The sequence below is a fragment of the Podarcis filfolensis genome (genome assembly GCF_964270895.1).
Source record: "Podarcis filfolensis genome assembly, chromosome: 8".
Classification (NCBI taxonomy): Eukaryota; Metazoa; Chordata; class Lepidosauria; order Squamata; family Lacertidae; genus Podarcis; species Podarcis filfolensis.
The window spans coordinates 39,492,928-39,517,349 of NC_139611.1; the positions used below are offsets into that span (position 1 = coordinate 39,492,928).

Below are 24,422 nucleotides of genomic sequence, written 5' to 3' on the forward strand. Positions count from 1 at the left end.
CCTATAGAGCGAGATGAGCGCGCAACTCCAGAGTCGGTCACAACTGGACCTAATGGTCAGGGGTCCCTTTACCTTTACTTTAACAACTCTCAGCACCCTTAGTAAACTACAGTTCCCAGGATTCTTTGGGAGAAGCTGTGATTGTGCTCTAAGAGGGCTTTAGATGCATGGGGCGGATGTGGCCCAAGTGTCATCTTGGTATGCAGCAGAAGGATCTGTGGTCAGAAAAATGACAGCTGTTCTTCATGGAACCCTCTCTAATGTGAGTGATGGACACTGAATCTACTGCTAATTCCTATGGCAGTTAATTTGCATTTATTTTTGTGTTTGTAGTTTTGTCAGTGCTTTGTTATGAACTGCTGAGTATAATGTGTGCAGGAGAGTAGTTTGTAAATAAAGTGACTGACAGACTGACAGGAAGAGTTGTCTTGTGCCTGCTTGCAGTATGTCATTCTGAGATATTACACAGCCCATTTTCCACATAACAGTCCACCCTCTGTTATAACTGAACAAGGCCTGTGCAGTGAGCTGCAAAAGCAGAAGGGCCAACCTGGAGCATCAGATTTCTTATATAAAGCTATCACTGGAGGGCAGTTTGGCTGGAAATATGTACGTGCATACACATCTGTATCTGTGGGAGGCTGGGACTGGGGTGACACCTAGTGGTTTCTGGACTAGCTGCAGCAGAAACTAGGTAAGAGGAAACACAAAAATGCACACGTACACAAACATCTTGTCAATGCATCTGCGCTCATTTCTCATTATTCTTTGTTATTCTAACTGATCTGCCACCCTCACTGAGAATCCAAGACTTCATCAATGGGCAATGACTTCGTCAAGGCCACTTACTCAGCAGTGGAGGCTGTTCCGTTAGGCTGAGCAGGGCAGTGCTCCACCAACCTCTGCCCCCAACCAGCCCTGGCCTGCCTGTCAGCTTCCTCCTCCTTAGTTTCAGTGATGCTCCTTGTAGAACTCATCAGGAAGGAAGACGATAGGGACAAAACTAGAGTTAGTTGGCTCTGCCCATCACTGGCTCTGGTCTCTCTGCCTTGCTAGTCCCAGTGGGCACCAGCCACTGTTAACAGTTGCCTGTATTGCTGAGTAGGATTTGGAAATTCCATCTGTAAATATGTGCTCAATTAAGAAGGGAGAGGATACGGTTCCCCCAAAATGTATTAGATCTACAAAGAAGTGCATGGATTAAAGTTACACGACTTTTGGTTAATGGGAATATTGTCAGCACTGCCAGATCCTGTAGGGCTTGGGGGGGCGTACCATAGAAGTTAAAATCAGTGCCTCCTGTCACATGCAGGTAAAAGGTAAAGGTAAATGATCCCTGGACAGTTAAGCCCAGTCTATGGACTATGGGGTGCAGTGCTCATCTCGCTTCATACATGCATACCCTTACTTTCCCCCTGGGTTTGATTTGTGGAGAGACGTTTCTCAGCCGATGACATTTGATTGGTCTGATGCATCCTAAAACCTTTTTGGTTAACTGAGCCAATTTTCTCCTGAATAGGTCAGCTGGGTATCCAAAAACTCAGCTGCCGTGTACTTGAGACTCAAAAGTTGGGGGTTGCAAACTTTAGGACGTCTGCTACAAACAGTGAGACAATGTGGGTCACATAATGGCAATAAAATGTGTGTTTTTAAGCATAATCTACTGATTTTGTTGTGATTATATTTATCCCAGTATCCAAACCCAACATTCTGTTGCTGGAAAAGATGAACAATTCATTGCCATCCCCACAGCTAGCAAGCATCCGTTACGATTGCAGTTGCACTGGGGAATGTGGTTGAAACATTGGAAAGTGAACCTTGACTCTGAAATGCTCAGATACCCAGTGATCATTAAGCATAATGGCCCCGGGCCCTTTTCGCTGTCACCTGCTAACACAAGGACAGATGTGTTGGATTAGATCAAAAGTCTATCTGGTCCAACATCCTGCTTCCCACAGTGACCAACCAGATGCCTCCGGGAAGCCCACAAGCTGGACACAGTGGCAACAACCTTCTCTTGTGGTTGTTCCCTGGCAACTGCTGCTAACTTCTGAACATTCAAGTTTGATACAGCTATCATGCTACTCGAAGGATAAAAGGATTTGAGAGCTGGAAGTCACCCTGCAGTCCATCTAGTCCAGCCCCAGCTCAGTGCACGAACCTCCTTGCAACTTCTTCCCCTTCCCTACCCAGTTGCTGAGGATGGGGTGATATGTATACAAATTCTGTCAAGACCCAGCTCCCAGCTTCTCTATGGTGGCCTTGCCTAGCCTGGAGGGCAGGGATCTTGTTCAAGGGCTCTTGCTGGGAAGAACATTGACTCTGGAAAAGATATACTAGTTTTGCTGCTTTGAGATTTTACTTTCCTATTGTTATGCTTTAATATGAAATATTAGTTTGAATCATTATTATCACTTAATATTGTTGTAATATTACAGCTGTAATATTGCTGTATATTAATAAGGTTTATTCCAGCCTACTGATATGTTGTTTCTATTACTTTTTAACTTTTGCTGATATATCCTATAAATAGCTAGTGAATTATCTTGAAGCATTACACACAAGTCCCACTTTACAAACACTCGCTATGTTCACTTATCTGAACACAAGGAATTAGTACCCAAACCTCACTATACAGGTGTGCATGACAAATCCTGTGACTGAGGACGCATTAGAATTTCCCCCATACGAATCAATGGAAAGAATCAACTTGTTATGTGAACGGAAATTGTTGACAGGTTACGCAAACACCCGTCTAACAAATAATTTCCAAGGAATGCATTGTGTTTGTAAACTAGGACCTGCATGTATTTTATGCATTGTTTTATTGGGATCACATTGCTTTGAACATAGTTTACTATGGAAAACAGAAATGCAAATAAACTGATGATGATTATGACGGGGGTACTACGTGTGTCCTTCTGTCACTACCCAGACCAATAACTCTGCTCTTAGTTACTTACACATTCACACAAGCTCTGAAGTTCAGAATGTGCAAAGATGCCACAAAAAAGCCTTACGCTCTAGTGGCAGAAAGGGAATGACACCATGAAATCCTTCTTAAATAACTAGTAAAAGGGCTAAAACTGTTAGAAGGATAAATATTACATGTGCTGAAGCTGTGCATTTAACAGTTTTCCACTCCAGAGCACCAGGGCCCCATGCAGCGGAGCATCAAGTTCAGAGTGCTGCCTCAATCTGTAATCTGACTGCTGAGGAGCCAGAGAAGTCTTGGGCATCAGTGTTTGCAAAGGACACAATTTTAGGTTGGGGAATCTGGAGAAGGATGCTGGTGTTACTATCCACAACTAAGCTCCTGGATGTGTGTGTGTATGTGTGTGTTTGTGTGCGTGCATGGATGATACTCTTTCCTTTGCCATATGTGAAGCAGCAGCAGTCTGTTGCTGCAGATGTCTCCTGAAGACTTACCTTTTTGCCCAGGCTTTATCTGACCCAAAAGGTTGTTTTAAGTGTTTGAATTTTCTGAATTTCTGTTTTGCTTTTGTATGCTTTTATGTCTTTTTATATTGCTATTTTACTGGTTTTAGTTTGTGCTTTTGTTTTAACATTTCAGCGTTTTGTTAGATTATACACTGCTTGGATATTTTTGAAACAGGAATTACTATGTAAGTGCTTTTAAATAAATGTGTTTTTCTGTATGCACACACAGGGTTGTATCAAACTACTGCAAGTTTTACTCAGAATAGACCCACTGAAATTAATGGGTCTAAATTAGTCTTCCCATTAATGACAATGAGTCTACTTTGAGTAGGATTAGCATTGGATAAAATCCCCTCCCATATGGCATTTCTGCTGTCAAAGTAGCACTCAAAGTGGCACATAATATACAAGCACAATATAATTCACCAGAGCAACAAGTTTTTTTTTAAGAAAAACAATTTATAAAAAACAAAAGCCAATAGATTCTTACTCTTAAAAACCCGTCCTAAAAACACATCCTTAAAAATATCAAATTGGGAGTGGTGCAGACTCTCTCTAGTTAACCAGAAAGAATGAGACAACGTCTCTTTCTGTTGATCAACAATGGCCCTGTAACAACTTGCCTATGGCTGTAGCTTCCATGGCACCCATTGCCATTATCCAGGCGCAGCGGATTAGCAGCCCCTGGATTGTGGCTTTTGAAGCAAACAGCCCAAGGCCCTTCTCACTGTACGCATTAGAGGTGACCTTGCTCTGTGTGTAGCTCTGCTGAACCATTGCAGAAGAGGATGATGAAATGAGAATTTGACACTGAAGTGCAGACCAGCAATCCACTCCTTCTTATACCTGATTAGCTCCTCTAATCCCCTTGATACCCGAAACCAACAATGGGATCCAGCAGCAGAGCCAAAGGGATGAGTCGAGTCAGTGATGCTTAAGTAAGCGCTTGGCAATAGAGCGAGAAGGGAGATATCAATCCACCCAGAGGCAAGAGGGAGCCGGCAGCAGTAGCGACAGAGACACTTTCTCTCTTCACACAGCTGTGCTTTTGCTCCCCAATTCCCACTTGGAATTTGCTACTCATCACACCATGCCCAGGACTGAGACGGAGGGACTCTGAAGCTGATCTGGCAGGAAGCAAGTTGTTGCCTTGGCTGGAGTGTGGGCTCCTGGTCCACAGTCAAAAACATGCACCAGCCGTGTGGCCGGAGGGACTCCTGCCTTGTTCAAGAGCAATCATTTTGCTCTTGGCCAAGCAGGCGAATGAGGCTCTCAAAGCCAACCTTGGACTCTCCCACCCCCCTCCTGGGTCGTACATTGGGAGGGCCAAGAAGCAGCAGTGCCAGCGACGCTGCAGCCCATTCAGATCTAGAGGCCTCCAAGACTCAGCTCCCTGCTCCCTCCATCTGCCAGCGATGGCAGCAATTAGTGACAACTGCCTTAGTGACACCTGGTCACAGTCGGTTGGATGGAGGCCACCAGGCTCATTCTGCAAAAGCTTCCAAGCAGCTGTCAGATGGCATTAGCTCCTGCCTGTTGAAATCCAAACATAGTGGAGCCAGATGAAGGCTCTGGATCTTTGCTTACCCTTCTGAGACACCAACCCCTTCCAGGTGGGCTGCCGCTCCTGAGAAAGATTTGGGTGCTTTCAGATCTCCTCTGCCCCGCAAGCCAGATGCGAACAGAGAGTAGCCAGCCAGTAGGATCCAAGAGGCCTCCACTAGCAGAGAGGCCACTCAAGAAGCAAAGCCTTACCTGGGGTTCTCTGGCCGATGCTCGGCCTCCATCTGGCCGGGCGGGCGCCCAATATCCAAATGTTGCTCCAGAACTTGCTGCCGGAACTCCGACACTTGGGACTGGCGGTCTTCTTTCTCCTGCCGTAGCCGCCGCTGCCGCGCCAGCCACTTCTCTTCCTCATTGGTGCGCTGGATGAGGAGCGCTGTGGCTGTGCTGCTGCCGGGCAGGGGGAAGATGCTGTGGTTGGAAATGAGGCTGGGCACGGGGTGGTGCGAGGCAGACGACGAGTGCAAAGGATGCTGGACTGGCTTGGGGGTCTGGATAGCAGAAGAGTCCTTGGGCTTCTCTGTAAGGGGAAAAAAGTCAGGATGCAAATAGGGTCCCCTTAGCCTCGGAATGCTGTCTGAGGTGGCAGCAGGATACTTGGGGTATGTAGCATTTGTGCCTATGGTGGCCCACAAATGTGGTGGGACAAATGATCTTAGTCAGGGAAGAACAGTGTGGCAGGTCAGCAGCACCTCAGTGTCCCAACAGGCCACTGTATCATGCCAGGGCCCACAGTACAGAAAGAGGCAGGACACGTGAGCTACATCCAGCAGATCCAGGTGAATTCACAGTTGTAGACATGGCCCAGGCCTATGTTAATGGAGGTTGATATATATATATATATATATATATATATATATATATATATATATATATATGCGCGCTATAGGAAGGGTCTCCCTTGGCCAAAAGAATTTGCCTAGGACCCCTGAAGATGTTCATCCAGTGTTGAACAAGGCTATGCAGACAAAAAAGCTACATTCTTTGTTCCAATTTTTGGCTCAGGTAACCTGAATACATTTATGCTGCTACAGTTCACTTAATGCAATGTTCTGCAGCAGTGGAGGAGAGAAGGCCGTAGTCATTCGTTGGCCAATAGCTCACATATACAGCTATGGATGACGGCCAGAGTTCTGCACAAGACAGAATAACTACAGGAAACCCGTCAGCTCATCTGAAATGCTTTACCAGAAAACAGCAACAAATTACAGGTTTCTGCACAGATCTTAGGGGTGAGGAAGGACTTAAACCCTGCCTCCATTCTCTTATAGTCAAATTCTGCAGCACAAATCAGATTCTGCACCTGAACGGCAAACCTGTTCAGCACAAACAAAGCTACTAGAGCTGTGCAACAATTAATAAAGTAGTGTATGCAATGAAAACGACAGGACATTAGATAGATCCTGCGGGGAAACTTACTGCAGACTGTGTATCCCATGAGTGCTGTTACAGCGGCCATCACAAAACCACCTGAAACAGCACCTCAGTGAGATCCAAAGCCCACAGATAATCAAATCAGGTGATGTTTGCTTCAAGCCCCATGCCCAGGGACTGAGTCTCAGGTGTTTGCTGGCTATGTAATGCCCATGGCAAATGGGCTGCTTCCCCTGCCCACCCCCAGCAAATTCCCAAACAAAAGCTGCTTCAGTGGCTATTTCAGGGTCACCTGCTCGGTTTGGCGTTAGCTGCTCAGATGGTTTGACACGCTCTTCTGGTGGGTGACTCCTCAGTCCGTGCAACTCTGACACTGGTAAGAAGGGGCCTTCCATGGCTTTGACAATGCTCTGCTCTTTCTCCCGGGCTCTTTCTCGCTGCCTCTCCAGCTCCCGTTCCCGTTCCCTCTCTTTTTCCCGCTCCCGTTCCAGCTCCTTCTCCCGCTCCCGTTCTCGCTCCCGTTCCCTCTCGCGCTCGCGATCAGCTTCCCGTTCTCGCTCCTTCTCTCGCTCCCGCTGCCGCAGCTCCTCATCCATCTGCAGCCTGCAAAAAACAAGAGAAAGGCATAGGAGGAAGGGCTAATGGGTGGACCCTTCATTTTGTCCCCAAAGGAGCTGAGATCTTCTAACAGCCACAGAATGGTTCCATACCTCTCTGCAGTCAGGCTGGATATGCGTTCGGACTGAAGGGCAGAGAGAGACGAATGAGACAACTCGGTGGGGTACCTCACTCCAGACAGGTGGAGGTGCATGGCTGATGGATGAAGCGGTGGGAGTGAACCAGGAGTTGGAATTGGATAGAAAGGTGAGCGTAGAGCTGAGAGGCAGTACGAATCATCCATCCTGAAAAGAGAGGTGCGGTTAGCCTAAAAAGTCTCGTAGCTTTCTTTGCGTTTACAAGAGAGATGCATTTGGTGACTCTAGTAAAATAAAACCAGTTTCACGTTTTGCCCCAAACTTATAAAAGGAGGCTATCAAGCACAAGGGTCTTGCAAGCGCATCTTAGAGTTGGGGCATCCCCACATAGCAGACCAAGTCTTTAGCCATCAACCCCCTAACTTCAAGAGATGGAGGCATCTGAAGAGTGGCCTCTCCAGGAGCAGGTAAGGCCCTTACGCAGACTGTATCCATACACATTCCCACACAACTGCTGCACTTTTGAATCTGCAGCCTCAAAAAACATGGCAAACGTGCAAGCCACCGAAGAAAAGCTGGAGACAGCTTCTCAGGTTCCCCGCCCGCTCTCTCAAAAGGCATTTGTGTTCCAAGCCCATTGCTTGATCTCAGTTCTCCATGGGCACAGCGTGTCTTGCTGACCAGGGCATAACAGAAGCTGGGCGGAGGCAGAAACCACTCAACAGGACCCCATTCAAAGAACAAATTAGTGGCCCAGCATCTGGACTCCTGCTGCTGCTTTAAGTGATGGCCTGTTGTGCTTTATTACAGCTGTGCTCAAGTCCTCAGAGAGCCCTCCATTGTGGGCAAGACCTGTTAAGACCTATTAGCGGTTGGCTCCAAAGAACACGCCTGGGTAACTGCCCAAACTGCTCAATCAAATCCTGCCTTGCCCACGAGGCGAAGAGTGGGGCCGGCAAAGCCCTTTGCTTGCGTCATCTTTGGCCCTTACCTGAAGGCTGGGTGAGGAAAAGGATGGTGAGCCAGGTAACTGGGGTGGTAGTAAGCAGCAGCTGTGGCTGGATCCAGAGTAATGGGAGGCAGGGAGGACATGCGAAGCTCTTCAGCTGTATGGTAGGGCCGGAAGCTCCGCAGGTAGTCTTCTGTGACTGCGCTGGGAGGCACCACATGGTGGACAGGCCGTGGGAGGCTGCAGAGTAGAGAGGGAAAGAAGTGGAGGACGTTGTCTCTCCTGAGCCTGTGCTTCCATTGGGGCCTGGAGACCTTTGGTCAGGGCATCTAGTCTCCCCAGCCACACATCAGTGCCTGGCCCCCACTGACGGAGGCAAAAGAGGAGGGAAACAGTGGACTCCATATGGGAAAAGGAGCCACACTGGCAGGCACCACACTTTTCAAGCTCCCTGCTTAGCATTAAAGTGCTCACGTGTTCACTAGAGTGCTCTCCATTTTGCCTTCAGAACAAGATCAGTTTAGGAGGCTGAGCAGTCAAAGCTGCTGCATTCTCATTTTAAAGCAGTTGTTTCGGGGTGGAGGTGGGACACACACATCCAATCATGTACATACCTGACACACATAGCACTTCCTCACTTTGTGAATCATATTCCTTTGCAGGTTGTTTCTGGCCAGATTCCATTTTTGGAAATGGGAGGGACAAGTAGCGTGGCTATCCGTCTCAAGCAGGACTCTCCCCCCCCCCACCATTACATAGAATCATTGAGTTGGGAGGGACCCTGAGTATCTAATCCAACCCCCTGCAATGCAGGAATATGCAGCTGTCCCATATGGGGATCGAGCCTGCAACCTTGGTGTTATCAGCACCATGCTCTAACCAGCTATCAGAGACTTACATGTACACACAATGCTATGCTAGTGTCCTGGACTCTCAGCTCAATTATTGTTAAAGGCTTTAATCCAGAACTCACTACAGAGCCCCAACATAGATCAGGTTACAAGCTATACAGTTCAGAAGTCATAGCAGAACTCTAGAACACATGGCTGAACTCCCCTTTTGAGGAGCAGGACAGGCACAGTCATTCACACAGTTGCCTCCCTGGCCCACAAGGCTGAGCAGACTGGGTCTGTTCACATCGCTGCAGCCATTAACAGATCCTTGGCAAGAGAGGTGGAGCTGGCACACCCTGGGTGGGGAGTGCTTCACTGACAGGAGGTGGTGCCCGAGTCAAGCAGCTGTACCACGGTGGTTGGGGCATCTGATGTCACTGAGAGGGGACTCTCCCCTGACAACCCGCTCAGACGCTCCCCAGCATCTCCCATGATTGCTTGGTCCCTCCCCAGGATCTAATTTTGCACTCCTGACCCTTTTCTCCCCTGACCAGCACTACCAAGACATCTTCATGGGCTCATGATAGCTGTTGTTCCTGAAAAAGGACTTTTGCAAATACTGCAGTCAGGAAGTGCAGAGGCAACCCAAGCCTGGAAGCAAGGCAGAGGCTGGTTCCCAAGACACTGTCACTTTGGAGAAGAAGGGTCTGTCCTTCTAGTGCAGCCTTGGCCAACCTGGTGCCCTCCAGAGGTTTTGGACTACTATTCCCATCAGCCCTAGCCAGCAGCCACTTACTTGAGAGGTGGGAAACGAGAGTCCTGGACGATGGAGTTCGGAGGGATCCCAAAGGAATAAGGCGTGCCCAGCAAGTGAGAAGGGACTGTTGGGCCACTGGCTTTCTCCTGGGGTAACGGGGCCTCAGTCATCAGGCGGTCCCTGTTGCTGCTGCTGTTTCCACCGCTGCTTCGTGACCCGGCTTCTTGCTATGTGGAGAAAAAGGAAAATATGATCAATTACACACCTGTAGTCCATCCTGGGTAGGGGGAATGGATGGGATGCAAACAGCACAGACCCAAAGGTCAGCACCACCAAAGAAACATCTGGGGAGGTTCTGTGGAACATCTTTAGATGTTTTTGGACTCCAGTCAATGCAGCCGGTAGTCAGGGATCATAGGTCCAGCAATGCCTGGATGGTGACAAATCCCCCACTCATCAGATTCCCATTAATTAATGAAGACTGCACTTCTGTTTGCAGGTCTCATGTGAGGAGCAGCCGTGTTCCTGCAAGGCACATGTGGCGGACAGGAGTCCTGGTGTGATTGACAGAAGTGCTGCTGCAAACCCAAAATGCACAGACGTCTTATTTTATCTGCAAAGCACTTTATGAGGCTGATCCTCATCCCATCCCTGCCATCATTCCAATTTGACGGACTGAGGACCAATGCTGAGAAACAGCAGCTGGTCTGAGATCACACAAGCAGACTGTGGTCCAGGTGGGATCTCAACTCTGATTAAAAACAATTGGAAAGTGCAAATATTAATGGTTAGTTGAATACAATGGGACTCAACTTTCATGAAGCATGCATAGGATTGTGCTGTCAAGTGTGTTTGCATGTCTTTGTATGCCCTGGGGTGGGCAGGACTGTAGTTCATTTGTATAGAATCTGATTTGTATGCAGAAGGTCTTCAATCCAATCCCCAGCATCTCCAGTTATTGTTAGAAAAGACGCCTGCCTGGAAACCCTGAAGAGCCACTGCTGGTAGACAATACTGACTTAGTTAGAACAATGGCTTAACTCATCAGAAGGCAGCTTCCTATATTCTTATGAATGGGATGGATGTCAATTGTTAACACACTGTAACACAGAATATGGTACAAATTTGAACTAAGAAGTGATTACGGAAAAGGCTTTAGCTCAGTGGTAGAGTGGTGAGTGAGTCTTTGTCATCTCCAGGATGTCCCTCAGTCCAGAACCTTGGAGAGCCTCTGCAAATCAGTGGGAGCAATACTGAGCTAGATGGATCAGTGGTCTTGACTAGGTGTGAAGCAGCTTCCTATGAACCTCTCTCTCGCTATTTATCATAACAGATGGGAGCAGGGAGGGGAGGCCTTTTCCATGTAATGGAGTATTGTTGACAATGCAGGCTTTAGATTCGGGTTAGAGAAGCATAGAAGCAAGGAGTTCCATGCGTAAAAATGGACTTACACCATGAAATGACAGTGTACCCATTATTATCAACCACAACATAAGAACAGCAGAAGAGCTCTGCTGGATCAGGCCAATGGCTCATCTTGTCCAGCATAGTGTTCTCACAGTGGCCAACCAGATGTCTCTGGTAAGCCCACAAGCTGCACATGAGTGCAACAGCACTCTGCCCACTTGCGACTCCCAGCGACTGGCACCCAGAGGCATAATGTCTCTGACAATAGAACATTATGCTCCTAAATCCATTGATTTGGAGGCAAGTCCCATTTGACAGCAACAAAGCCAAGGATGTGTGCTTGGAAGGTTGGGCCCTCTTCATTTTCATAGTCCCAGATGGAGGCAGCCAAAAATTGCTTTGCATGTGCTCCACAGCACGGTTGTAACATCTGCTGTGGAGATGGTCTTGAATTCGTTTGTAAAACGGGGAGTTTTCTACAACTTTCACAACTATGGACTGCATTTGATCCATAAGTTTTAGAAAGCGTAGAATTTGGAAGTTTTACTTGCCCTACAAGTCCTGGGCAGAGGGTTGTATCCAATTAAGTTCTAATCAAAGTACACCCACCAAAATGGATGCAGCTAAGTTAGCCATGTTTATTGATCTCAGTGGCTCTATTCAGAGAAGAACATTGGATATAACACAATATCTATGTTTTTCAAAATAATCACTCTAAAACTATACTCAGGTGCAGAGTTACTGTATTACCGTATTTACTTGAGTCTAATGTGCAAGTGAATCTAATGTGCACCTCAGTTTTCAGAACCTTGAAACGTAATTTGGCTGAAAAAGGTGAGTATTACATTTGAGTAAAATATGGTAGTTTCCTTTTGATAATGCTGGCATTTCTATGCTGGATTCTAATATGAGCCTGAGCTGCTGAATTCCAAACTGTGGCTTTTTGATCAGTATGTGCTAAATCTTAAATGACAGAAAAGAACTGTATGCCAGAATATCATCCCAAAATTCATCATGTGAAATTGCAACACAAAACTCCCTTGATTTTCCAGGTTAGCAGGCTTGCAACCTCCCCACCCCCACACCCCGGAAGCAAATAACATGGAAATGAGCACTAAACTTCCACTAGATTCCACTCATTTTCTAGAATTACATTGTGTGAAAGATCGCATAAAACGTGGAAATTATCAGGTAATGAAACATCAGGAAAATGGAATGAAGTGCTATCTGAATGTAGCTGAAGTCGCATTTCAAAATGTGAACATTGCAAAATGTTTGGAGTTTGAATTCAGAAATGTTGCCAAAATGTGTGCAAAACTGTCGTTTCATTTCTATTACTGCTCTTCTCTTTATTCCACCTTATCTGAAAAAAAAAAAAATGGGACTAATCCTGACTACCTTCCAGTCTGCTCTATGTTGATGTCAGGGACTCTATGGCTTCTGCTCCATGGACTAGATATGCCCAGTCAAGTTTCCATGTTTAGAGGCAATATGCCGGTAAGTGGGGAACAGACAATGAGGGAAGGCTCTGGCCTTTACACTCTGCATGCAGAGGCAATGGAATGATCACTGCTGGAAGCAGGAGACGGAGGCCCAAGTCTGGGCCAGCAGGGCTCTCCTGATGGGTGCTATTTAGGGCCAGACTCTGCAATGCGCAGAGATGCAAGTTCAATACTGAGAGCGGCTGCCCTCTATTTGGATCAGCTGCAGTTTCTCCCCCTGTCTTCTCCCCTGAAAGAGAGACTTTACGCCAGGCCAGCCATTCCTGGAGTGAGTCTGGCATCAGCTAGGGTGGCAGCTGCTGCACATGCCATGCTGGATAGCCTGGCAACAGTGATGCGTGTACAAAGAGTAACAGAGGGCATGTGGGATCTGGCACTGCCACTAGGGCAGAGCAGGCTGGTCTGTGACCAGTCGTTCCCTGAAGTGGCCAGCCCTGGCATCAGCTGTGCAGGCAGCTGCTAGCCTTTTGCTATCGCAGCTATGCTGGCAACACCAAGGAGAAAGAAAAGAGGGGAAGAGAGAAATACAGCATCTGGTTTGGGACTGTCATGGCGGTCCCTACTCCCAGAAAATTCAGGCTCAAGGCAGGCCAGACGCTCCCTGGGCAATCACCAGCGACTGGGTGGAGAACAAAAATGAAGCATTGGCCAAGGAGACCAGAAGGTTCCTCAGCCTTGCAGATGTTTTGGACTACAACTCCCCCCAGACCTCAGCTAACCACAGATTGGGGAAGTAGAGCAGTTTGCTGGGCAAGGGCCGTTGCTCTCCAGGTTCAATCCTCAGCATCTTGAGGCAGAACTGAGGACATTCAGAGTCTTGAAGTCCTGGAGAGTTGCTGTCAGTCAGTGTAAGCAATACTGAGGTCTCCCCTAGTCCTACCTGGAGATGCCACACATTAAACCTTGGATTTTATGCACGCAAAGCAGATGTTCTACTGCAAAGCTTTGGTAAGAGCAGTATAGGGAACACAAGAAGCTGCCTTATAATACCAAGTCAGCTCCTTGGTTCATCGAGCTCAGCACTGTCTACAGTGATTGACAGTGGCTCTCCAGGATTTTAGGCAGAGTTCCAGGGTTACTGTTTTTTAAAAACAGATTATGCAATGACACAAATTCGCTGACTGATACTCCACAGTAAAAAAAGGGGAAAGCGAAACAAACATTAAGTGTGCTTTGCTCCTTCCTTCCACCCCGCATCAGTGGTGGTTTCTCCATAGGGGTCAGTAGTTGTTATCTACTATACAACAAAAACAATTCACTTATGAACCTAGCTTCATTCAGATACTAAACTCAGAGATGCAGATAGAGAGTGAGAGTGAGAGACAGTACTTAAGGGCATGCAGTGTTACCTGCCTGAAGATGAAGGTGAGGAGGAAAGTGTTCCTCGAAGATGCTTTAATATGGTTTGGGCAGTTTGTTTCAGTTATAGAAACTGCATATTCTACCCTTAATTTATTTATATGCTGTCTGATATTGCCTGTCATTTAACTGCTTAACTGCTTAACACATGCCTAACTTGTCTAATTCCCCCTCCCCTTACTGGATTTTGAACTGCACTTATCTTCTTCCAATTCCTCATTTTTTGTCTAACTGCATACTAAACAAAAACAAAAACCTGCCAGGCTCCTATCTGAGTCCTATTTGAAGATGCCAGGGATAGAACCTGGGACCACTGAGCTATGGCCCTTCCTTTGAAGATGCCAGGGCCAAATCCAGACTCAGCTGTCTCTAGCCATGATGCCTGTATGTTCCTTCTCTGTTACAAAATCCCACTTGGAGTTCAAGCTTCTCTTCCTGGTCAACAAGATCCTGTAAGACAAGCAAGTGGTGAAAATGTCCAACAGCTGAAAGCAAGTGGCATGTTCACAGGAAGAAGGAAATTCGGGTTCACTTGCTCCTTGTTGCCATCCCAGGCAGTACAGAATAAAGTATTAGCCACCTAAAGGGCCTCTTTAGCAGACAGGACTCAGTGGATGGGATCCTTTGTGCTTAACATTCAGAAGGAAACACATTTGGCAAACCATTTCCCCTCCTGAGAACCTGCCCCTTTTAAGGCCAGGCGGCTGTACGCTGACCTTAAGCCAGGCCACACACTGGCAATGCGAAATATTAAAATATCGGCACTGGGAGCTTTTGCTGAACCCAAAAGTCAATTGGGTCCATTTAATGTGTACTCTGCTTAGCAGAGAGCCAAGCGGCCCTTGAAAGCTCTCCCTGGCCCCTTTAAAAGGATAAAAACCTCCTAATGGTTTTGATGGAGCTGTGGGGAGGCAGGTTCTGCTCAGCAACACCCTGGATGGGTGCCCAGGCAGAAAAACAAGACAAAAGAAGTTCATGGATGTCAAAAGGAGTCATAATCTGCAGACTCACCCTCCCTTTCCCCAATTATTGCCCTTCTTTCTCACTCCTTTTAAATAGTCAGTCAGTGATGAACGAGAACAGAATAAGGCGGGATAGTGGACAGAATGCCAGGCTTGCAGACGAGGCATCACATCAAGTACAATATGGAGGAAAGACTTTTCTTGCAAGTTGCTTCAGAATAAAAGGGGGGAAACACCCAGTGTTTGTTGTGTGTGCCTTTCTTTTGGGGCAGAAGCAGCCCATAGGACGCTGCCAGTCCCATGTTAACTCTGCAAGTCTTCAGCTCTCCCCTCCCCAATCACAAGGAAGAGGGAAATACATTCTTGAGATGCTTGTTGGCTTGCAAGTTGCTTCAGAGTAAAAGAAAACAACAACCACCCTGCTCTGCTGTTTGAACCTCTTCCTCCACCTCCTTATGATGCCCATTTTCTCCTATATGGCTATGCCAAGAGTGGACATTGATGAATGCTCTCTGATGTGGTGGAAGGCACATGAAACATCCTTCCCAATGTTGAAGGTGCGTGTAAAGAGGTTTCTGGCTATCCCAGGAACAAGTGTGCCATTTGAAAGTGTGTTCAGCAACACTGGCATTTTCTTCAAATACAAAGGGCATCTCTATTGCCAGAGAATGCCAAAATGCAAGTTTTCCTTGCAAAAAATATAAATTACATTTAATAATTTTTGTTCTGTAAAATTGTATCCATTCTTTCTGCTGTGGCCTGGTTTAGAAAAGAAAAGTAACAAACAATCAAGTAACTGGTGTTTTGCGATGTACCGTATTTTTCGCTCCATAGGGCGCACTGGACCATAGGGCGCACCTAGGTTTTAGGGGGGGAAAGAAAGGGGAAAAAATTATTTCCTCCCCCCAGCCACAGGGCTGGGGCGGGGGAAGCCTGAGCTTCCCCCGACCCAAGCCCCCAGAACAGGCTGCTATCCGCGAGCCTTTGTAGCCCAAAGGCTTGCGGATAGCTGCCTGAAGCCCGGGGAGTTGGCACTGCGCTCCCCGGGCTTCAGGCTGCAGGCAGCTATCCGCAAGCCTTTGGAGCCTGGCGGGAACTCCCACCGCGCTCCGAAGGCTTGCGGATAGCTCCCTGAAGCCTGCATTCACTCCATAGGACGCACACACATTTCCCCTTCATTTTTGGAGGGGAAAAAGTGCGTCCTATAGAGCGAAAAATACGGTATATATTCAACTAAGACTCAATAGTGAATTATATTTGAATATCTAAAAGTGTGACACTTTTTTCTTGTTTAATAATGTAATTAATTTGGGGGGGGGACCTTTGATACCTATGCTACTAATTACTTCTACAGCTTTAATTTTAGAGAGAATGTGTTATCATTGGTACAGTAGTACTATGCACAACAGTTGTAACAATATGTTAAGTAAAATTATTGTCAGTTTTAGAGTTAGACCCATAAGTTGTAGCAGTTGCCAGGACATCACCAGGTTCACCTCTACATAGCTCCAGCCTTACTTCAGATATCGTGATACATCGGAATATTGCAACGTTTAATCAGTGATATATCACCATGTTGAAAACCAGATATCACCCAGCCCTACCTCTCAGCTTAGCGGAAGGAGGCTGGGAAACAGTGGAGTTCTGCTTTGAATTTGAACAGGGTTTGAAGAGGAGTTTTTGAGCTGGACTGAGAGCAGCCTGGAGGCCTGCAAAGACCCACACCGTAGCTTTGACAGACCTGATGCAGGATCAGGGGAGGGTGTTTCTGTCTGGTAAGCCCCACAACACAGGAACATAGGAATCTGCCTTATCCACTGTCAGACCATTGGATCCATCCAGCTCAGTACTGTCTACACTGACTGGCAGCAGCTCTCCTAGGTTTAAACCAGGGCTCTCTCCCAGCCCTACCTGGAGCCTTTGGCATGACGTTAAGATCTACAAATGCAAAATTCAGACACTTCTGTTAAATGCAAGGCTCAGCTTACAGGGACCAGTGAGCAACAAGCAGCCATTAAGAGAGTGAGCCGATGCATGTCCAGTAGGAAGCTACCTTGTATTGAGTTCTATCATTAGTCCATCCAGCTCAGTACTGTCTAACATGACTGGCAGCATGGTTACAGGCAGGGGTCTCTTCCACCACTACCTGGAGACACCAGGGATTGAACTCAGGACTTTCTGCATGCAAAACAGATGCTCTAGCACTGAGCCACAGACCTTTCCCAGTAGCACCAAATAGTGCCAGGCAGCAGGCCTCTTCCGGTCTCTCATCCAAAGGAAGCAAAGCCCTGTAGTGCTCCACAGGCCTTACAGGGTCCTAAGGAGCACTTAGCCATATCGCTATGCCACACTTGCCCCCCTCAATCTCCTTATGCACAACAGGGGTTTCTACAAGCCCTGAACCTGAAGCTGGAAGCTCCATTTTACACTCCCTAAGGCAGACCACACGCCTTTGCATCACCACAGAGTGTGACACCTTGAAGCATGTGCCACAGATGAGGATTAAGCAGCTCCTCGCCAGGTGCCATCGGGAGAACTGCCTCTATCAGTCAAGTGTATTTACTAAATACGACCACAACAAACACTCCTGCAAACAGCTGAGAGCTCCTCAAGACTTTCATAATCTCTTCAGAAGATACATCGGCCATAATTAATTCAAAGAGATGGGCCCGCTGATTGGAATTTTTAATGAGCAGGAACATCTGCTCACTCTCTGAACGCAGCGCACGCCTGGAGCACCACACACCCGGCCCTCTTCGCCAGCCAGCCAGCCAACCCTGACCTTCTCCAGAGGGCGCATCCAGGAGACAATGATCCGGATGCACCGGGGCGGGGGGGGGGGGGCAAGGAACTGACCAACAAACATGGGCAAAAATCAAGAACCTTGGAAGATGGAGCACAACCCCTAGACCTCATCTTGTCGAGAAAAAAGTGTTCAGTGGAGGGGGCTTGCTGCAAACATAGGAAAAGGAGGGTGACCTTGTTTGCTTTGCAAAGGGATTGTTTTGCATAGGCAGAGCAATTTCCAGCGTGTGGTGCCTGCGGCTGCAGGTCCATTTAGAGCAGGCCTGGCTGTGATGAGGAAGGAGAGTGGCAGAAGGGAAGGAGGGTCTGGCTTTTCTCTTCTGCCTTGGAGGATTTACTGGCTGCTTTGTTCCCCCAGAGCCATTAATCACCCCGGGAGGATACAGACACCTATGGAGCCTGAAACAGCACAGCAAATATAAATCCACCAGCCTTTTGATAGCAGCCATAAAATAAACAGGTTAGTCAAGCATTTCATAGGAGGCAGGAAACAAACCCAGGCCCCTTGCAGAAAGCAGCATCAGCAAACCGCACCAGTCACATGCCTTTGAATAAAGACAGCAAGGCGGGAGGGGTAGGGTAGGGTCTCCCAATGAAAACAATGGGCAGGAAAATGTGAACCTTGCAAGGGCTCTTTTACCAGGAAGGTAAAAGTGGCAATCCTTAGGGCAGAAGTAGAGAGCCTTTGGTCTTCCAGATGTTGCCAAACTGAAATTCCCATGAGCCCTAGCAAGCATGGCCAATAGCCAGCGATGATGGCAGTTGCATGTCAGCAACATCAGGAGGGCCAGAGGTCCCCTACACCTTTCTTAAGGCCAAACAGGTCCCGTTGAGCCACACAATTTGGCACAATGGGGAAGTTGTTGCCTTGCTCACAACTCTGGCACTGGCTTAATCCACTTCAGTGTCTTTGTGGAGAGACTTCAAAGGTAGAGCAAGCTGGAATCTGAATATACAGCACAACACAACCTGAGAGGCAATGTAGTGTAGTAGTTACAGTGCTGGACTAACACCTAGGAAGATCAGGGTTCAAATCCCCACTGAGCCATGAAGCTCACTGGGAGACCTTGGGTCTGGCACCTTGACCTCCTTGGAGGAAAAGTGAGATATAAATGCGAAAACAAACTCATATGCCTTGAATTCTGCCCAAATCTATATAACTGATGTTCTTAACTAGATAATCTGGCTACACTGGTTGCCCTGACTAAGATAATGGTTGTATGAAGGACTTCCTCAGTTATATTTTGCAGACTTCATGGCTCTAGTAGAGCAGTAGTGAGGAACTTGTAGCCCTCCATATGTCACTGAATTTCTACTCCCATCATCTCTCCCACTGGCCTTCCTGGTTGTTAGGAGTTAGGAGTCAGACAACTGCTGAAGAACCCTCGATTCCCCTTGACTGCAGTGCTGCCACTGGGTGCTTACTCATGGCAAGGCCTTTTCAGTGATGGTTCCCCAATTGTGGAATGCCCTCCCTAGTGAAGTACGCCTGTTTCCATCCTTATCAACTTTCAGGAAAAATGTGAAAACATCCCTGTTTACCCAGGCATTTGGTGGCTGAAAGATACTGTTCTGGGCAACCCTGTGATCATCGGATGGAGGAATGCTTTTAGCATTGTTTTTGTTTTTAAATTGTGAATCTGTTGACAGTCCTGGGATCCCTGGGGAGGAAGGATACAAATTCAATAAATTAAAAAAACCAAGTCAGGCTTCTTCCAGCTGCTGCCACTGAAGATAAAACTACACTCCATCGGGAGGGCTGCTGGCCTCAGCCAGCAATAAAAGAAAAGGGGGGGGGGAGCCATTTAAATCCTTAGAACTGGATTGCCCAGTGGCATAACTGGCAAAGGCGGCACCTGCTCAAGAAAGGTGGACAGCGGGCTCTGAGTAGGCTGCAAAAGCACTGCCTGAACCATACTTCATTTCCAGCAGTGTCTTGATACGCAGCTGCAAGGATGAAAGGGGAAAAGGCAATGAAATGGCGGGGAGGGAGAAAATGGGGAGATCAGTCATTCGCTGGTGATTAGTGTGCAATCTCTGCCAGGGAGACCACGGGACATGCCCTATTAGCTTTAAAATAGACAATTCTTCATTCCACGCGGCCTTTCAAAAGACTCCGTATTATCTTTGAAAAACCGCTAACCTCTGATGGATGGGCGCCAGCAGCAAGCCGCCACTTTGATTTTAGCATTTCAGAGCGCCAAGTGCCTCATCTCTCTCTCTGCTCTCTCCCCCCCGCCCCCACATCTTATTTTACTAAGTTACTGTGCTCCCCATCCACCAGACCAAAAAAAAAAAAGTATTAAAGCTTCAATCAAACCTCTGTACTGGGATGGATGGGCTGGATCATCTGTTGAGTCAGCCCTGGCTCTCTCTACCCAGAGCGCTCCCTGGCGGCATTAGAGCTTCATTAGCAGTAAATTGTTGCAGTCTCTCAAGGCTGCCGAATATTCTAGAGAATAGGGAGGAGTGGGGCAAAGATAGCCTGCAGTGGAAACCTCAAGAACTGACTGCTGAGATGCGCTCTAAGTGAGGCTGCCCTTGATATCTGACTGGAAGCTGCAGATGGTGCAAAACATTGCAGTAAGGTTGCTGCTGAGTGCAGCAGCCTATTGCAGGAATGTGACACCACTCTTAAAAGAGCTGCGTGGGTTTGCTGATCTGCTACCAGGCTGGGGTTAAGCACTAAATTATAAAGTCCAAAAGAACTTGGCTTACCTGAAGGGATGCACTTCCCTCCAAACAGACCTGCCCAGTCACCAAAGTGTTCTAATAAGACCCACCTAGCTGTGTCATGGCCTGCTGAGGCCCAGCTTGCCGCAGCCAAGGGAAAGGCCTTTTCAGTTGTGCCCCCGAGTCAATGGAAGAACCTCCCCTCTGAAATGAGGCAGGTGCTGATTCAGCTTAGTTTCCAGCACTTGCTAAACCCCTGTTTGTTCTACCAGGTGTTTGCTGGCCATGAATATGAGTTTATTGTGATTCACCCTGACTCTATAGATGCTGCTGTATTAATTTTTACTGAGTTTTTGTTGGTTTTTTTTACACTGTGGTTCTATTGATGTGAACTACTTTAAGATTTCTTATGAAAGGCAGTAGAACAAATATTTTAATTAAGTAAATTAAGAGTAGGGTTAGGCCTGCCGGTGAGGATGAAAGCCAATGTGAGCTACTGACAGGTCCAGCTGGTTTGTGGATAGATCACTGGTCGTCCAGCTCAGTATCCTTTACACTGACTGAGAGTGGCTCTCCAGGTTTCAGACTGGGGCCTCTCCTAGCTTTACCTGCAGATGCTAGGGACTGAGCCTGAGACCAGAAGGAGCAAAGCAGATGCTCTACCAAGGAGCTACAACCCTTCCCTCAAGGCACAGGAACACAGGAAACTGCTTTATAGTGAGTCAGACCACTAGTGAGGGGGGAGACTCCATCAGGCAAGGCCTCCTTCCACCTGCCTTGCCCCACCCTCTGCTTCTCAATGTGTATTGTATTGTTTTATGTACTGAGGCTTGCCGTTTTACTGATTATAGTTTAGATATTATTGTAACTGTTGAGTGGATTTCTGTTTAACTTTTATATGTTGATATTATTTTATACTATTCTAATGATTGTTGAATGTTACTTTTTGATGTAGGTTGCCTATTTTAAAGTTATGTTTTATTATCATATTTTTGTATTGCATTAGATTGTTATAAGATGTACATTTTTTGTTTCTTCAGCTTGTAAACCGCCTTGAGTATTGTAAGATAGAAAGGCGGTATACAAATTAAAAATGAAATGAAATTAAAATGGTCCATCTAGCTCAGTATTGTCAACACTGACTGGTAGTGGCTATTGAAGGCTTCAGCCAGAGCTCTCTCCCAGCCCTACCTGGAGATGCTGTGGATTGAACCTGGAGGCTTCTGCATGCAAGGCAGATGCTCTGCCACTGAGCCACAGCACTTCCTTCCTTGAGTACTTTCTCTGCTGATGTATCAAAGCCCACTGAGCTTGCAAGACATGTCCATAACTATAACTACAACGTCATCTCCATACACCACACAGAGATGCAGAGCGATAAACTACACTTGGTTAACCTAATCTGCTTTGTTTTTCAAAGCTCAATAATGAGAAGGTGGGAGAAGGAGCTGATCACAACCAAAACAAGCACGGCTGTGTTGAGCAGGCCTGAGCAAGCTGCCTCTTCTTTTCATCACGATCAGAGCTCAGGGCGTGTTTGTGTGTGTGTTTTCCTTCGCTGGGGCATCATCTGCGCTTCTTCGAAGCACCAGGGGTCCTGCTTTCTCTTCCCCTCCCTCAGCCTTTCCTCTTTGTGGTTTAATTAGTATTTCCAAGAGCTGTGATCCCGCTGGGAAGCCTGGGTAAAATACAAGGGGAGGAGAACCCTAACAATGATTCTTAATTAGCAAACGCTTCGGCTCCCTGCTGCCCGTGGTGTCTGCAAGGAAGGGAGAGAGCATGCATGAAAAAAGGGCGGCAGGGTGGGCTGGGCAACCCTGGAGGAAGAGGGCCTTGTGTGCAGAGATTTACAGGCAGCATTTTGCCTGCTCCCTGACATCTCTGAGAGTGCTTGGTGCCTGACCCGGACACTAGCATAGATGATGCTATTTACCCCCAGCCAGAGGACATTTGCTCTGGATGCAACATGCTGCTTTTCAACACTAGATGTTCGATAAGCAGGCCTTGCCCTTCAATGGAATCAATCAGCTCTTGTGTCTCAAAAATAAGAATCAGGAGGGTTTTGTGCGAAATTAAGTCCCAAGCCACATTCAGTCTGCTCTGCATTTTGACAGCTGTTGCAAGGGAAGGTGCACACCGACAGCAGAGATTGACGCAGTGCCGGTTTTGGTGGAGCTGAATTTGCTCAGTTGCAATCCTACACATGCCTTCTCCTTGTAACCTATGCCCATTGTGTCAATGTACAAATGCGGTTTTAGCCATTTCAATGCACCAGAATGAGGTGACTGAAGGAACTAGGGACAGAGAAGCTGCCTTCTACTGAGTCAGTCCATTGGTCCATCTAGCTCAGTGTTGTCTACGATGACTGGTAGACTACGATGACTTGGAGACTGGCTCTCCAAGGTTTCAGGCAGGGAGTCTTTCCCAACCCTACCTGGAGATACCAGGGATTGAAGCTGGGACCTTCTGCATGCAAAACAGTACTCTGCCACTGCACCACTGCTCATTTGAGCACATCAGAATGCAATCTCCCCATCGGTTGCATGTATGACAAGGTATTGGTCATGCTGTGTAAGCTGCTGAGGCTTGAAGGCTTCAGTGTTTCATCTTCTGCATCACCAGTGCACTTCCGGGCCTTCAAGCAGCCAGGCAGCCTAGGCTCAATTGGGCCAACAGTACTCCAGGCTGTTGTTCCGGTGGTGAAACCCCATAGCATGAAGGTGGGTCTACTGAGGCACCCAAAAGGAGTGTCACAGACTGCTTTGCCCGATTCCCTACTTCCACCGCATCCACAACTGTACCTCCTGCCACTGGTCCACATGATCATCAACCCATGCCAGGCCTGCACTCTGTGGCAGCCTGTCACAAGCTAGGCCCCTGATATGACATGTTGCTCTTTAGGAATAGAATGTCCACTGAATATCACTCATCCCATGACTAGAAGGCTTGCTTCGTTTTCTGGCTGCCTTATTTTATTAGGGAAGATGGATTTCCCTCAGATCTGCCTGTAGTCTCCTATTCCTACCCCCTTCTCAATGCCTTTCCGAAGTCCTTCAAGAGAAAACCCCACCCTCCCCAATAGAAGCTGTGTGCATGTACATGTGAAAGCATTACCTGTCGCCCATCACTCCTCCAGACGCCATTCACAGTTTTGGTGGGTGCAATGGTCACAACCGGAGGCGTGTTCGGCACATTGTGCCCTCCCGGTGGGACAATCAGGGGCCCCATTGGTCCTCGCTTGGGAGTGCTTGCAGGGGAGCTGTGGTTGGTGGCCGGTGAGGAAACAGGAGAAGACTCGCTGCTTATTGAAGACCCTAAAACAAGAGAGAGAGATGGACAGAAATGAGATGGGAAGTTTCCCCTGGTGGGTAGTTTAATCCCAGGCATTAGAGCAGGCTGGGAGGCTTGCAGGTGCTCCCACTGAATAAGGCTACCTTCACGCCATGCATTTAAAGCACTCTGATATGACTGCAAACAGTCATGGCTTCCCCCAAAGAATCCTGGGAGCTGTCATTTGTTAAAGGTGCTGAGAGTTGTTCAAAGTCCCCTTACACAGCTACAATTTCCAGAGTGACTTAATAATCAATCCCTCTTCCCAGGACTTGATGCTCTGTGAGAGAAATGGGGGCCTCCTAACAGCTCTCAGCACCTGTAACAAACTACAGCTCCCATTATTCTTGGTGGGGGGGGGAGTTTAAAGTGATATCACAGTTCTTTAAATGTATGGTGCAAAAGTCGCCCAAGTTTAACCAATATTCTGACTCCAAAGAAGACTTTTCCTGAATATTGCTCCTTGTTAACAAGGAAAAGGTTTCCAGTCCCATCCCAGTTGAGGTGGTGGTAGGGAATTCTCTCATGTACGTTTGGGCCCATTAATTAATTTCAAATGCCTCCATATGCCAGAATAGGGATGGACAACTGCATTGCTGGGACATTCAGATGTCCATACAGACGTTGGGGCGAGGTAGTAGTGCTCTTTGGCTATACCCCCTGACCCCTTACTGATCATCAAGGAGAGTAAAGGTATCACAGTAAAGATGTGGCTGAGACACAGCATGCAAACCACTAAGAGGGACACAACATTAACCTGGCTGGATCTCTC

At 47.4% G+C, this 24,422-nt stretch overlaps 1 protein-coding gene across 11 annotated transcripts in view; it reads right to left on the bottom strand.

Moving 5' to 3' along the window:
• GSE1 (Gse1 coiled-coil protein) overlaps nt 1-24,422 on the bottom strand; it is a 428,548-nt gene that overhangs the window by 16,746 nt on the left and 387,380 nt on the right. For all 11 annotated transcript variants that reach the window (XM_083626201.1, XM_083626197.1, XM_083626194.1 and 8 more), the window contains 6 exons: nt 23,435-23,634; nt 9,652-9,839; nt 8,065-8,262; nt 7,089-7,280; nt 6,671-6,981; nt 5,197-5,524 (listed from right to left, as the gene is read on the bottom strand). In XM_083626201.1, coding sequence (XP_083482327.1) covers nt 5,197-5,524; nt 6,671-6,981; nt 7,089-7,280; nt 8,065-8,262; nt 9,652-9,839; nt 23,435-23,634 — 1,417 coding nt within the window. The remainder of the gene's footprint in view (nt 1-5,196; nt 5,525-6,670; nt 6,982-7,088; nt 7,281-8,064; nt 8,263-9,651; nt 9,840-23,434; nt 23,635-24,422) is intronic.